Source organism: Prionailurus viverrinus, chromosome D2 (genome assembly GCF_022837055.1).
Source record: "Prionailurus viverrinus isolate Anna chromosome D2, UM_Priviv_1.0, whole genome shotgun sequence".
Classification (NCBI taxonomy): domain Eukaryota; kingdom Metazoa; phylum Chordata; class Mammalia; order Carnivora; family Felidae; genus Prionailurus; species Prionailurus viverrinus.
This window is the reverse complement of record NC_062571.1, coordinates 70,090,997-70,105,769: the sequence shown is the minus strand read 5'-3', so window position 1 is coordinate 70,105,769 and position 14,773 is coordinate 70,090,997. Positions and strand designations below refer to the sequence as shown.

General features: G+C 46.6%; 1 protein-coding gene across 1 annotated transcript in view; it reads left to right on the top strand.

Moving 5' to 3' along the window:
• The first annotated feature begins 3,118 nt into the window (after positions 1–3,118).
• Positions 3,119–14,773, top strand: part of LOC125147624 (guanylate cyclase 2G-like) — a 43,317-nt gene continuing 31,662 nt past the window's right edge. The window contains 6 exon segments of the mRNA XM_047824684.1: positions 3,119–3,499; positions 4,926–5,268; positions 6,818–6,927; positions 10,142–10,327; positions 11,754–11,898; positions 13,562–13,699. Coding sequence (XP_047680640.1) covers positions 3,119–3,499; positions 4,926–5,268; positions 6,818–6,927; positions 10,142–10,327; positions 11,754–11,898; positions 13,562–13,699 — 1,303 coding nt within the window.

Below are 14,773 nucleotides of genomic sequence, written 5' to 3'. Positions count from 1 at the left end.
ACTAATCAAAACTTTCACTTTTCTTTCTCATTGCAGACATGAAGACAAGAAACACGAGAAGGAAAGTAAAGAGAAGAAAAAAACACCCATATAATTTCCCTCATCCAGAGAGAGCAACTTACAGTGATTTGGTGTATGCAATCTTTGCTATACAAACTTGTGTGCCTCCTTTAAGAAAATAAAAATGGAATAAGGTACATGCCACTTTTATAGTGTGCTTCCTCACTTAATACGATCTAAGTCAATAAGTGTACATTTAAAATATCATTTTCAATGACTGCATGATCCTCGATCATATGGGTTTGCTCCATGTTACTGATCCAGGCCCCTACTGTTAGACATAAAACTTGTGTCTAATTTAAAACAATTTTTTTTGTTAATGTTTACTTATTTTTGAGAGAAAGAGAGAGTGTGAGTGGGGCAGGGGCAGAGACAGGGAGACACAGAATCCAAAACAGCCTCCAGGTTGTGGGCTGTCGGCACAGAGCCTGACGCGGGGCTCGAACCCACAAACCGCGAGATCATGCTCTGAGCCGAAGGTGGACCCTTAACCGACTGAGCCATCCGGGCGCCCCATCTCTAATTTTTTAGATTAAAATTTTACTTTTAATTCCAGTTTAGTTACCATACAGTATTATATTAGTTTCAGGTATACAATGCCATTGTTACGTTTTATCGTATGATCTTATTCTTTAGGACGGATCCCCAAAAGTGGAATTTCTGAGTCAAAAATGCATATATCCTAAGGCTTTTGGATCCATGTTGAAAAACTGCTACCAACTAACATTTCTATAAGCAGCGTATGTCTGTTTATCAGACCCTCACCAACACTGAACCTCACTGGTATCTTCTTCTGGTTTTGACCATACCCGCTTGTGAGCACTTACAAATACAAAACATATTTGTACTTATTATGATTAATATTAATTTGCATGTTTAAAGGCCCAACACTGTGTTGGATCTGAGGATCCAAAAGGGGACACATACAGTCATCTTGGCTTCACAGTTTCTCAGAAAAAGACACTCTGTAAATGTGAAGAATCTAAAATTATCTAGAGTGGGATTATGAGCTTTAACACGTTTGTATATGGGAGGGGGAGACGGGATGCAGTGTATGTAATAAGACATATCCAGACTCCTAGCTTTGACATTATGACTGGTGCAATGATACATCCATCAGGGATGTTCCTTTTTTGAGTTCCTACTAAATGCAGAGCACTGTGCTGAGGAATTAGGTAATCTCACAATATCTTTACAACATCCTTCTGTAAGGGGTATTATCGTGTTCTTCTGAAATTGAAGAAACTAAGGCACAGATGTAACTGACTTTCCCAGGACCACATACATCTTGTAAGCATAGGAGTAAAAGAGGTTCATGGAATTCTAACTATGGTCAGAGCACGGGGGTCCACACTTGATTTTTTGGCCAATTGACACAGAGCTGTCCTAGCAGAGGAGAGAGAGAATCTGTAACTGGGTGAAGAATCAGTTATGATGAGTTTGGTTTGGAGAAAAGCAACCCCTCTAATGCACAGGTTTGAAAATGGACCTCTGAGGTAGGCTAGACCTAAGGCTCAGTAGTCCCATCCTGGGGGCTTGATACTGAAGGCAGGTAAATAGATAATGAATTGGCTATCCTTTCCTTCCTCTCACCTCAGACTGTCTCAAAGTCTCTCAAACCTTAGCGTTCCTGGGGATATATGAGGGTCTGTTAAATGCTGATTCCAAGGATAAACCCAAGACATTCTGGTTCAGAGGGTCTGCACTGGGAGCCTGGAATCTATACATCTGACCATCAGGAGAGACTGAGGTAGGTGGTCCTTAGATCAAGCTTTAAGAATCACAACAAGGGGCTCCTGGGTGGCTCAGTCAGTTAAGCGTCCGACTTCGGCTCAGGTCATGATCTCGCGGTCTGTGGGTTCGAGCCCCGCGTCGGGCTCTGTGCTGACAGCTCAGAGCCTGGAGCCTGTTTCAGATTCTATGTCTCCCTCTTCCTCTGACCCTCCCCTGTTCATGCTCTCTCTCTCTCTGTCTCAAAAATAAATAAATGTTTAAAAAAAAATTAAAAAAAAAAGAATCACAACAAGCCTACAGTGCCAAAATAATCCCGAGGTGACTTGGAGATGCCAGCCTCTTCTCTGCCAGTGGGATCTAGAAGAAAGCTGATGGTAGATGGGGACTGAACCATTTATACTTATGAGCATTTGCCCAGCTGGTGGCTGGGTCATCGTACCTGGGGATAGCGATGGCTCCCCAAGGGGCCTGCCATCCCTGCAATGTAAAGCAAAATTTCTCTGTAAAATATTATACATGTAATATATCACATGTAATTCATCAACAAAGAGCTGTCCTCAGCTCTTCCCTGAGCTGCGCAGCGGGAGAGTTCGTGTTCATCCATCAGTAACATCTCCCTGGTGCCCTAGGCCTGGGTGAGGGATACAGACTATACCAGCTGTTGGTAATCCCACTCACAGCCATCACTTCACTTAATCTAGAAGAATTTCCTGGAAGATAGGTTCAGCAGGTGATAACAATCATTGTGATAATGATATCAACATCATCAATCACCACCATCATCTAACATTGACGAAATGGCTCTTTGCCCAGATATTATGTCGGGCACTCGATCACTTTTAATCCTTACCATGTCACTTTGGTGAGGATCCCTTTGCAATCTTACCCCCATTTTATGGATCAGGAAATGAAGGCATAGAGATGGGAAGTAACATGTCCTAGGTCACACAATATATGGTGAAATCAGAATTCCAGCCCGGGGCATCTGTCCACACTTGAGTGGTTCTCGTGATTTTATTTTACTAGCAAAAGGCTAGTGGAGATGGAGTGGGAGTTACGTGACCTTCCCAGGACCATGAATTTTGTCAGAGGTGTCACTGGACCCATTACCAGGGCTTTGATGACTCCTTGCCCCAGTTTCTTTTTTCAACACTGCTGCTTCTAGAGGTGTTAGGACAGACTCTGAAAAGGGAAGGTTTTGGTTAATTAATGCCACTGACTGGAAAGCAAGCTGCAGTCCTCAGGGAACTCTGCACAATCATTTAAACTCCTGGCTTGAGTGGTTAGGAGGCTCCTGCTGTGATACAGGTGTTAGCTGTCATCCATGGCTCCCAGGGTAGGTGCGGAGGCCTCACTCAGATCTGAGCTCCGTTGGGGGATTGAATGTCATGTTGCCCACCCAACACTAGTTCTGACACTCTTGGTCAGCATGCTGGTGACTTGGCTTGAGGCTGCTAAACTCACCGTGGGCTTCCAGGCCCCCTGGAACATCTCTCACCCATTCAGCATGCAAAAGCTGGGTGCGGGCCTCCAGATTGCCATGGACAAGATCAACTCAGAGACAGCAGATTTTGGAAACTTCAGCTGGGAGTTCACTTATACCAACTCAACCTGCAGCACCACAGAGTCTCTTGTTTTCACCAACCAGGTCCAGAGAGAATGGATTCCTGCCCTGTTCGGACCAGCATGCCCAGAAGCAGCAGAGGTAGAGTATAGCCCTTCAGAAACTTTGGCTGAGTGTCCGTTGGAAGGGATGGTTTTTAAAATGATGGCACAGGGGCACCTGGGCAGCTCAGTTGGTTAAGCAGCTGACTTTGGCTCAGGTCACAATCTCACAGTTCATGAGTTCGAGTCCTGCGTCGGGCCCTGTGCTGATGGTTCAGAGCCCAGAGCCTGCTTCAGATTCTGTGTCTCCCCCTCTCTCTGCCCCCTCTCCAGCTCACACTCTGTCTCTTTTCTCTCAAAAAGAAAGAAACGTTAAAAAAATTAAAATGATAGTACAGACTGGAATAATCTCTTGGCAAGGGTGACATTATACATACTAACTATGTAGGTCTTGAGTACCATTTCTTTGAGATGTAATGAGACCATGTAATCATAACAGTTAACATTCTCTTTAAGGAAAGCCTTTCAAATCACTAATTATTAGTTCACTCCCTAACTTGTTGATTGTTTAGACTTGGTGCTATTGTACGAAGACCCTTCTTATTCACTCTAATGCTGTCAGCCACATGGCTCACAAAGAGTAAGTGGAAAGTGAATGCTTCATTTCAAACAGAAAAATATCATTTGCTTGTGTAGATTTCCCTTTGGTGGGTGTAATAAATTATTCAGCGATGGTAAAAGTAAACGGCAAAGAGTGAAGTATGACAGATTGCAGTAAGCCAGAGCAAGCAAAGTAGACACATGACTTGTAGCTGTTTAGCTGATGAGATTAGCTTTGTGGAAGTCCTTGGCATCCCGTCTCTGACAGGTGTTAATGCAAAGCTGACTAGGAAGGAACATCACAGTCCTCACTCTCAAACATACCGGGGAGCTATCAGTACTGGGTGCTAACAAATGAAGTTCACATTTGAACTTGGATCTTGATCTCTTCCGGAATTTCTCCTTTGACATATTTCTAGCTTTCCAGAGCCATCCAATTTCCAAAGGCAAATTCAAAGGCCGTGGAGTGTGTCTTCATTCCTCCACCCTGACCCTTCATATCCCCAATTCCCAAATCAGAAGTAATTTCTTACTTAACTCCTATAAATCTATAGCCGATAAGTATTGAATGGTATACTTAACTCTAAACTGTTTTTATATGCCTTAGCTCCTGAAAGAGTTGATCATAAGCTCATTTAAGAGCAAGATCTCCACAGTTCCTTGTAAATAGTAGGACCCTAATGAAAAGTATTGAGAAGTAAATAAGGAACAAATCGATCAATAAATGCTCGCTATCGTTATTCTTGTCCTTTGAGGTTTTGCATCCTGAGGATGGATCCAAGACATTATCATCAATATTCCAAAAGAGAGGATTCAGTCTGACCCATAGACTCACTGAATCCAAAGTTTACGCAGACACCTTCCAATGGGGTTTGAGTGTAGCCTAAACCGAGTTATGGAAAGGCATCCTTTTGGTTTCTTTCAAGGTTATTGGCTTGTTGGCCTCAGAGTGGAACATCCCTGTGTTGGACTTTGTTGGACAAACTGCAAAACTGGAGGCCAACTTATACGACACGTATGTGAAACTTGTGCCGCCCGGGCACAAAATTGGTGATGTGCTCTAGAAAAGTCTCCGGTACTTGGGCTGGAAACACATTGGGATGTTTGGAGGTCACTCTGGGACTTCCTTCTGGGACAGAGTGGATGAATTATGGAAGGTTGTAGAGAACAGACTCAAATTCCATTTCACCATCGTTGCCAGTGTGAAATACAACAGCGATCCAGCCTTCCTTCAAGAGAACCTTAGAAGCGTGTCATTGATTGTCAGAAGTAAGTAGGAAAGAGTCTTTCATTGCTTATGTTTATAGAGACAAATAGGAAAGCAGATGGTTTGGAAAAAACTAAGAACTCTTCATTTTTCTATGGATGTAAAAAGCAGAAGGAAATGGTGCAAAATTAATGATACATAAAAGCACCACCAAGAACAAAGTTATTTTTTCTTTAATGTAAAGTGAAATCCCTGATGCTATAGTGTTATGATGCACAGAGCCAGTTCTGGAAGCATCTTCCAGATGGGCTGGGTCTTTGCATTTGGGTTATCGTTTAGAAATGGGCTGTGGAGATAGAAAGCTCTAGGTTTGAAACCAGCCTCTGACACTTTCTAGCTGTGTGCTCTTGAGCGAGTACATTAACCTTTCTGTGCCTCTGGTAAGACGGAGACAATTATCTTAGCTACCTCACAGAATGGTGAGGATTAAATGAAGTCACGCCTGTGAAGTGCTGAACACAATAACTGGTCAGCATGTGATAGCAATTATTTTTGTCATGGTACTTATGAGGCTCTGCTTTCTGGCATGAATTAGTAACTGACTCCTTTCTGTTCTTCCAATAAACTAAGCCCTTATGGCCTTTACGGTCTTGGGACTTGGGGACGTGCTGATCCCTTGGCCTGGAGTGCTACCTGCAATCCCACCCCACCCCACCCGGCCCTCTTTCTGTGGAAACATAGCTTCCTCTTCTCCTTCCAGACTCAGCCCAGAGCCCACTTGCTCCAATGAGCCTTTTCGGACTACCTGACCTGGAGCAGTCCCCCCTCCCACCACCACCTCACCCACATCAGTATGAGAGCATCCTTCCTCCCTCCCGAATTAGAATCTTAAATGCTCTCCGTAATCTCTTCACTTGCATGCCTTGTGGCTGTCAGCTCCCTGAAGGCAGGGGCCTTCTCTCTTGCTCACTGCTGTATCCTGTCTATAGTATAGTGCCTGACACACAACTGGGACTCAAATAAGCAGATTATCATTTGCCTCCTTTGAAAAAATAAGTCACTACTTCATTTGGGTGTCAAAATGCATGCTGATGTGTTTGGACGGCATAAAACCACCGTGACCTCTGCTTCCTGTCCCCCCCGCCCCCCCGCCCATCCAAAGTCAGAAGGTCTGAATGCTCCTGGTTCTGGGTCTTCTGTGAACTCCTCCTAATTGCTGTGTGGCTGATGAGTCACAAGCCAGATCTGTTGCTCTGAGTGAATTACGTGAAGAAACGAGAGCCCAGAAAGTGGTCACAACCTTCTTTTGGCTTGTACTTTGGGAGAGAGCGCAGTGAGGACTTTTGTGACACCAGCTTATGTACTGCTGGTGTGGTTCCGGAAGCGTACATGCTGGGAATAGTCTGGGCTTTCCTATTTCCTAAAGCATGCTCAAGGAAAGAAAAAGTCCATGTCTCATTGGCTCATTTGGAGTGGCTTCAGGCTGGACTTTACAAAGTGTGTGTGTGTGTGTGTGTGTGTGTGTGTGCACGCGCGCGCACGTGTGTGTGTAGTGTGGGCACATGTGCATGTGAACATGTACAACTGGCCGACTTTGTTTTCTCTTCTTAGTTATCATCTTAATCGGCAGCTCAGAGGATGCAAAAATTATGCTGCTGACTGCAGAGAACCTGGGACTCAACACAGGAGAATTTGTCTTCACTGTTTTGCAGCAGTTGGAGGTGGTGCTCATGAGCCCTCTATGGTTCCCACAGTAAGAAGTAGCAAGCAAGGAGCACTTGCTATGCACCAGATGCATCAGCTCACTGAGTACTCACTACTATCCCATGAGGCGGGTGCCCTCGTGTTCTCATTGTAGGATCAGGACCCTGAAACTGAGCTGAAAGAATTTACCCAGAGTTCTTCTGCACAGTAGGTGAGAGGTCTCTGGTGGAGCCCTAGGAAAAGCCTCAAAAGGCCAACATACTGGTCCCATTAGACAATTCTTAGGTGGTTTGGTTCATTCGGTAATGGTCGGGATGGCTAAAACGTACCATGTACCTCCTCTAAGTACCAAGGTACACATATTACTTGCCTCATTGCTCTCAACACTCCCAAGGGTCCCGTGAGACAGCTATTCCATGCATAATTTACACGCATCATGGCTCTCTTATTTCCAACAGTCTCGTAAGGTGGATGTCACTAGCATTCCAGACCAAAAAAAACAGAGGCTGAGCTAACTAAGATACCCTACCCAAGAGCTCAGAGCTCTTGAGGGGAATAGCTGGTCTTCCAATTGGGTCTTGTGGACACTGGGACTGAGCTCTTTGCCCCGATAGCTCTGCCTTATGGAGTGTTTACTGGATGCCAGGCCCCACCGCGAGTACTTGACATACTAAAACCCATTTCAGCTCACACCACCCCATGGAGGGCTATTTTTTATGGGTCCTCTGTGGACTCATAGATGAGGACTCATAGAACTTGTAGACGAGGAAACTGAGATCCTGAAAGCTGAAATAACTTACCAGAGGCCACATGACTGGTAGGAGAGAGAGCTAGTATTTAAATTTTTTTTTAACGTTTATTTATTTTTGAGACAGACAGAGACAGAGCATGAACAGGGGAGGGGCAGAGAGAGAGGGAGATACAGAATCTGAAATGGCCTCCAGGCTCTGAGCTGTCAGCACAGAGCCCAACGCAGGGCTCGAACTCACGGACCATGAGATCATGACCTGAGCCGAAGTCGGTCGCTTAACCGACTGAGCCACCCAGGCACCCCGAGAGCTAGTATTTAAAGCCAGTGGGCTGTACATTTAATCACCACACCACACTAGCAGGCCACTTGCACTTAGCTATGGACACACTGTATAATTTTTATGGAAGTTTTATCTTTCTAAAATGAGCTTGTTTTATACAATCATGAGCTGAAATAGGGCAAAAGAGAGTAAAGAAAAACGTAAAATAATGTTCCAGATTTCTTTTATCTTTTTATCAAGAGTATTTTCGATTGCCCGAAGTGTCTCAGATCTCTCTGGGCAGCCAGTTGGAATTCTACACATATGCCAAACTTCCCAGAACATCCTCCCACCTTCCCTTGTCACTGCTGGCCACTCCTTTATCTTCATTTCTGTCCCCTCTGCCTTCAGACAGATGAGGAGATGCTGGGCCAGGTCTCGGTATTGACAGAGAAGCCCTTCAACACCCTTGCTGCTTTTTCCCCAAACCTTGATGATCACATTCCAGCTGGCTCGTAGTGGCAGAAATCATATAGAAGTAAAAACATACCACACAACGTCCATGCAATTGAATTCATGCTGCTCTAAAAAAAAAGAATAGCATAAATCCATTCTAGAAAAAGATTCCCAATGTAGGGTTAGTGGGGGACAAATCAAGGTGCAGAACAGCATTATGGTGTGATACTACTTAAGTAAAATACACACGCATGCGGAACTGACAGGAGGGAGCCATAGGGGAATCGGGGAAGATTTTGTGGTCTTTCATGTATATACAGGCAATGGGTGGGCATTCATTTCATAATAGTAATAATATAGATAATAATGATCATAACAAACCACCTAAACCATAAGAAGAAAATTGAGAATCAATAGTCCTGATGAATGGATAACGAAGAGGTGAGATATATATATATATATATATATATATATATATATATATATATATCACCTCTTCATATATATATATATATATATATGCACACAATGGAATGCTTCTCGGCGATGAAAAAGAATGAAATCTTGCCATTTGCAACAACGTGGATGGAGCTGGAGGGCATTACGCTAAGAAATAAGTCAGACAGAGAAAGACAGATATCATATGTTTTCACTCATATGTGGAATTTGAGAAACTTAACAGAAGATGGGGGAAGGGAAGGAAAAAAAAGTTACAAACAGAGAGAGAAGCAAACCATAAGACACTCTTAAATACAGAGAATAAACTGAGGGTTGATGGGGGTGGGGGGCCAGGGGTTGGGGAGAATGAGTGATGGGCATTCAGGAGGGCACTTGTTGGGACGAGCGCTGGGTGTTGTATGTAAGCAATGAATCATGGGAATCTACCCCCGAAGCCAAGAGCACACTATATACACTATATGTTAGCTAACTTGACAACAAATTATATACCTATCTGTATCTATATCTATCTATATCTATATCATCTATATCTATCTATCTATCTAAAGAAGTAAAAATCATATTACAAAAAAAAATCAGCAGTCCTAAATTTTTCAAGTTTTTGCCACCCATTGCTAGAAGGTAAGGTTTCTGCATCTTAAGGTCTTGACACCCCAGGTAAGTGTTTTATTTATTTATTTATTATTTATTATTTTTTTGGCTTACTTCCCACTCTTTCAATGCTAGCTCGAAAATGGGTGGGCTCCCAGGCCCCCTGGAACATCTCCCATCCATTTAGTGTGCAAAGGCTGGGTGCAGGCCACATACAGTAATAACAGCCAGCATTGACTGAGGGCTTAACTTACACCAAGCTGGGCGCCAGGAGCTTCCATGGACTATCTCATTTAATCCTTACGCAACCCACAAGGCAGTGCTATCGCTGTCTGTATTATATTAGATAGGTGAGTAAAAGCAGGGCAGGAAGGCTGTATACCTGTCCAAGGTGGCAGTCATTAGCTGGTGGAGCCAGAAGTCATAGTAAGGCCTGCCTTTCTCCAGGCCTCAGGTTCTTATTGCTGTGTAACACTGAAATGTAATTAAGCAAAAGTTAAGAGCTTTGCACATAGTGTGTGCTCATTAAATGCTAGCTGTTTATGTTTTCTTTGGCTTATCCCTCGCCTAATAAATTAGAGCCTAAACTTTGTCCTGAAAGTTGTGTTTCCAAGGATCACAGTGAAGAGATTCAAATTTGACGTTGACTTTATGCGGTTCCGTTGAACAGGAGTATTTCGTACAGAATGACTATGTTTATTTCATGGTGTTTCAGGACAGTTTTTGGAAGGAGGTATTGACAAATCAGAAGGCGATGCACTCCTCCACGGTCTATGAGTCAGTGTTTCTCATAGCCTTTGGCTCCTATGGAGAAGGCCCTGGAGGTGAAGACTTCCAAAAACAAGTCTACCAAAGGCTGAGAGGACCACCCTTCCACAGCTCCATATTCACGGACGAGCAGGTCTGATGTGGGGCCTTCCTGCACAGGCCCCTGCCCCCTTCTTGAAGGATGTTTGTGTTTGGCTCTGAGAGTCTCCCTCTTATTTCTCCTCTGCTTGCCTCACTCCCCTAACACACACACACACAGACACACGCACGCAAATGCATCTGTGCACACACACAGCCACACACTTTCTCATCTTCAACAGTCCAAAATATACAGTAGTCTGATGCTGTCTTGTGAAATCTGCACCCCAGGACCATAAAGGAGGACAGAGGTTACGAGATGAGAGGTCAGTGGCCTTTGGAATCAGAGACCTAGGCTCCTATCCCAATTCTGTTATTTACTAACTGTGGGCCTTGAGGTGAATTGCTTAATCTTCTACACATCTGTGTCTCCCCCCGAAAAATGGGACTCATAATGACATCTGCCTCTGGGGTGTGGTTTTGAGTATCTAATAATACAGAACATGGAATTAGCAGAACTGATACCAGTGGGACCTCAAACCTCAACAATTTCCTTTCCCGGCAGGATGCCAGGAGCAGGAACCAGAATGGAGGGATCAGAGATGTGGAGCTAGGACAGGTCAAGGCAAGTAGGTGGTCTGGAACAGGGAGAAGAAGGTCGGGGGAGAGATTAGCAGCCAGTGGCGGTCTCTGTATGTGTGGGATGATGGGGGAAAGTGTCTCATTCCCACAGAGAATTTTTTATAGAGACACCATTGGCCAGAGCTGGAACCACTTCCAGGGTGGGGCTGAGCTGACCTTGAAGGTGGTGATGGGTCACTGATGACAGGCATTCCATTAGGAACAAGGTGGCCCATTGTGGATCCTCACACAAAAGAAAAGATGATCAACTGACAAATATTGGGGGAGTCGTCTACTAAGTGTCAGCTCTGTACCAGGTTCTCCAGGGAGAACCTGCCTGGCCTCTAGTCAGCACTTAAATTTTTGTTGACCAAATGGATAGAAGAGAACATGTATTGAAAACCTACTATGTTCCAGGTAGTGAGAATGGGAGTATACCTATTCTACCTCATTTAACTATCCTTATCATTACCGTGACAGCGGCCTTCTCATTTTGTAAATCGGTGAGGTGAGATTCAGAGAGATTCAGAGAGGTTATGGAACTTACCCCAAGACTCACAGCCAGTAAAGCAGCAGGGCCAGCCCGGCTCTGAAATCTGCCCTCTTTCCATTAAACCATACTCCCTCCCACCCGTGGCCTAAAGAGCCGTGCCTGACCTGCAGGATCACGTGATCTCCTCGGGCCCAGGAGGCCCCAAGAGGCCAAGTGTGGTCCGTGCTATGGGATTTGATGGCACAGGCCTGGGCACGTGGAGGGCCCTCCTCTCCCTGGGGGACAGCGGGGACCACGGGTGTGTTCCAAGGTGAAGAGGACAGAGAGAGACAGAGAGTCTTCCCTGCATTTGCCTCCCTCCCTGAAGGTGAGCCCTTACACTGCCCACCTTCACGACGCGGTGCTGCTCTATGCCCAGACGGTGAGGGAGCTGGTGGCGGCCGGGCGAGATTTCCTAGACGGGCGGCAGCTGGTGGGCACCCTGAGAGACTCCCGTCGTGCTGCACTGCGGGGTGAGTGGCTTGCCCGCTGCTGGGTTTCCTTGACTGGGGCCTGCTGCTGCTCCCATGGGCAGGGCCCGGAGAAGCTGGGCTGTGGCTGGAGGCTTGCCTCACCGAATCACAGGGTCCCTCTTTCTTAGGGAGATTCTTCTTCAAGGGCTGGTTGAGGTTCAACCTCCCGGCTTTCACGGGCCACTCTTCCAGGTCTATCCAGAAGGCTGCCCGGACCAGGGGAGGGGGCCTTGGGGGCACATCATCCCCCCCACCCCGCCCATCCCCGGCTGCCACCACCGTGCAAAGTCTCTCCCGCCAGCTCCTTTTGAGCCGAATCTGTCTAGAATGAAACTCAAAGTCTGTGAGGACTGCCTCATGGGATTGCTTCCACAATGCTTCCCATCCTGTGCCCTCTCTGACTGGGGTGCTGGGCCTGATTCCCGAGAATGACCTCTAATGATGGGACTGCCCGGTCTGGCTCTGCTCGCAGGGGTGAGGATAGGCTGGGAAGCAAATCACCCTGGGTGCTCAACAACGGCTACCACCTTTCAGTGCACTCCAGTTTCTCATTCCTAAGACAGGGATAATACCCCCTGATCGGACTGGCCCTGGACAGAATCAGGATATTTGTCTCTGCTTCTCGTATTCATTTCTGCCACACGGTGGCGGGACCACAGCCACAGAACTAGTGAGTGCCAGGGGCCTTCACACCAATCGAAAAGAGGCTCTTGGCCAAGGAGGTCAAATTAGGAGATGAACCCCCGTCGCCTTGTTGCGCCATAAACAAAGTACATGCTGAAGGCAGCAATTCGGGTTGTTGCATTTGTGCCAGCAATCTGTGCAAACCTCAGCAGGGAGCTGGGCTCGGCCCTCACACTCCGGATGCCAGCACGCGTTCGCACGGCCCGGCAGCGTGGGGTCCTGGGGAGAACACGGCACTTGGAGCCTAACAGGCCTGCCTCTTCCTGGCCCTGGAAACTCAGGGGAGTCTGCCTCCAGCCTCTGCTTGTTAAGGAGTGATGCCTCCCCAGAAGGGTCCGCTGGGGCTAGTCGTGTGAAATCACCATGACCCGCGGTGCTGGGCACACAACAGGTGCTCAATAAATGGTCATTTTGTGTCCTCTCCCCGGTGGGAACGAAGCTGCGATAAGTCCTATGTCAGACCATACGTCCTAGTCGCTGGTATGGAAGAGCCTTATTTTGCTGCCTTGGGATCTCTAACATGTCCTTTGTGCGTGGGGTTCAGCATATCCTGGGCCAGGACGGGGCACCATGTCGACACCAAGCACAAACCAAAACTAAGAGGGAAGAGGCTCGCTAAGAACAAACTTTGCAAACTCATTCCCTGGGGCCTGGCAGGCCATCTGCCCCCTTTTGTCACATCTGATTGTGGGTTGTTTGGGTTTTTTTTAATGCTGGAAGGGCTCCCCAGCATAGGCCTAACAACACACATCTGCCTGCCCAAAGTGCCCTGCCCCACCAGGGGACCACTCTGAACCACCTTTCCTTTTTCACGCTCCTCTTTGACCCTGTCTCAGATTTCCTGAAAGGACAAGAACCTCACTGCTGGCTTTTGGTGGCTGCTGGGCGGGGCTTCTGCTCATCTGAGCTGACAGACTGGCATTTCCAGCCACATGCTCCCCTCTGTCCCCCTCATCGTAAGCATCTTCTCTCTTCCCAGGAATCACTGGCCCCGTGTTTGTGGACTCCCAGGGAGAAAGGCACGTGGATTACTCAATCTATGCTCTACAGAAATCTAGAAACGGGTCCCGCTTTCTTCCTTTTCTTCAATATGACAGCGATCAGAAAGTAATCAGGCGCCGGGTGGATCTTTATGTTTAGACAGTGCTACAGGAAGGGACCTGGGAGGGGGCGGGGGCTGGGGGTCCTGCCGGGAGGCCGGTTTGGGATCCAGCTCCTAGAATGCACCACACAGGTTGTCTGTTGCTCCTGAACTCAGGTGAAGGTCTACTCTGGGCCTTTAAAATAATCTCGCCCTTGCTTGTGGGTGTGGCTCAGCCACTTCAGATCCTAGTTTAGAACACAGCACCCCCCAAGTGCACCTCCACGGGGACCTAGGCCTCCTCTTGCAGCCAGGCAGGTCCCACAGCCCATGATCTCAGGGACAGGCCCTGCCCTAGGAGTGGGGGAACACAGCACCCCCTGCAGGGTAGAGTCCCCAGCCAGCCAAACCCACTCAACCCAGGCGGCCTGATTCCCAAACAGACAGCTTTGTGGACACCAGGACCTGGGTGCCATCCCGGCTTCCTGTACCAAGGAATCCCTGGGGGGGAAAAATCTGTTTTTGTTCTCTCGGCTATAAATCAATGAGAAAACTAAAAGGAAACCTAAAGCTTAATTGAATTGCTACTTGTCCCCACCATCACCACCCCCAATCCAGATTTTATTTGACACTTTTCTCCCTCCCTACCCTTATGGAATTTTCATGTGCCAAAGCAAACTGGCCCAGGAAATGAAATAATCATAATCCTCAGTAACAAACAGATCCTCGGTATTGTAGGAACAGGCATTCTCCACGAAGGGAGCGGTGTTTTGGTGTGTGCAATGTCAAGGTGCTGTGTAACAAGATTTGTCTACATCACACACGGGAGAAAATCCCAGCCACACCGGAGCATTGGCCCATCACTTTTAAATCAAAAGTGACAGGGTTCCAATCAAAAGATTAAGTCAGCTCTTCTCCGCAACAGAATGATAGTGCCCTTCCATGAATTAGATGATCTGCAGGTGAGTTTGAAGAGTCTAGGTGAGGTGTGAAAACTGGATGGGTCACCAAATGTTTGAATTAAGAGACCAAGGCCTGCTTCTTGCAAATGACGTGAATGTTTCAGTTGCTTCTGCTCTGCCTAAGGTAGTGACAAACTAGAATAAATGC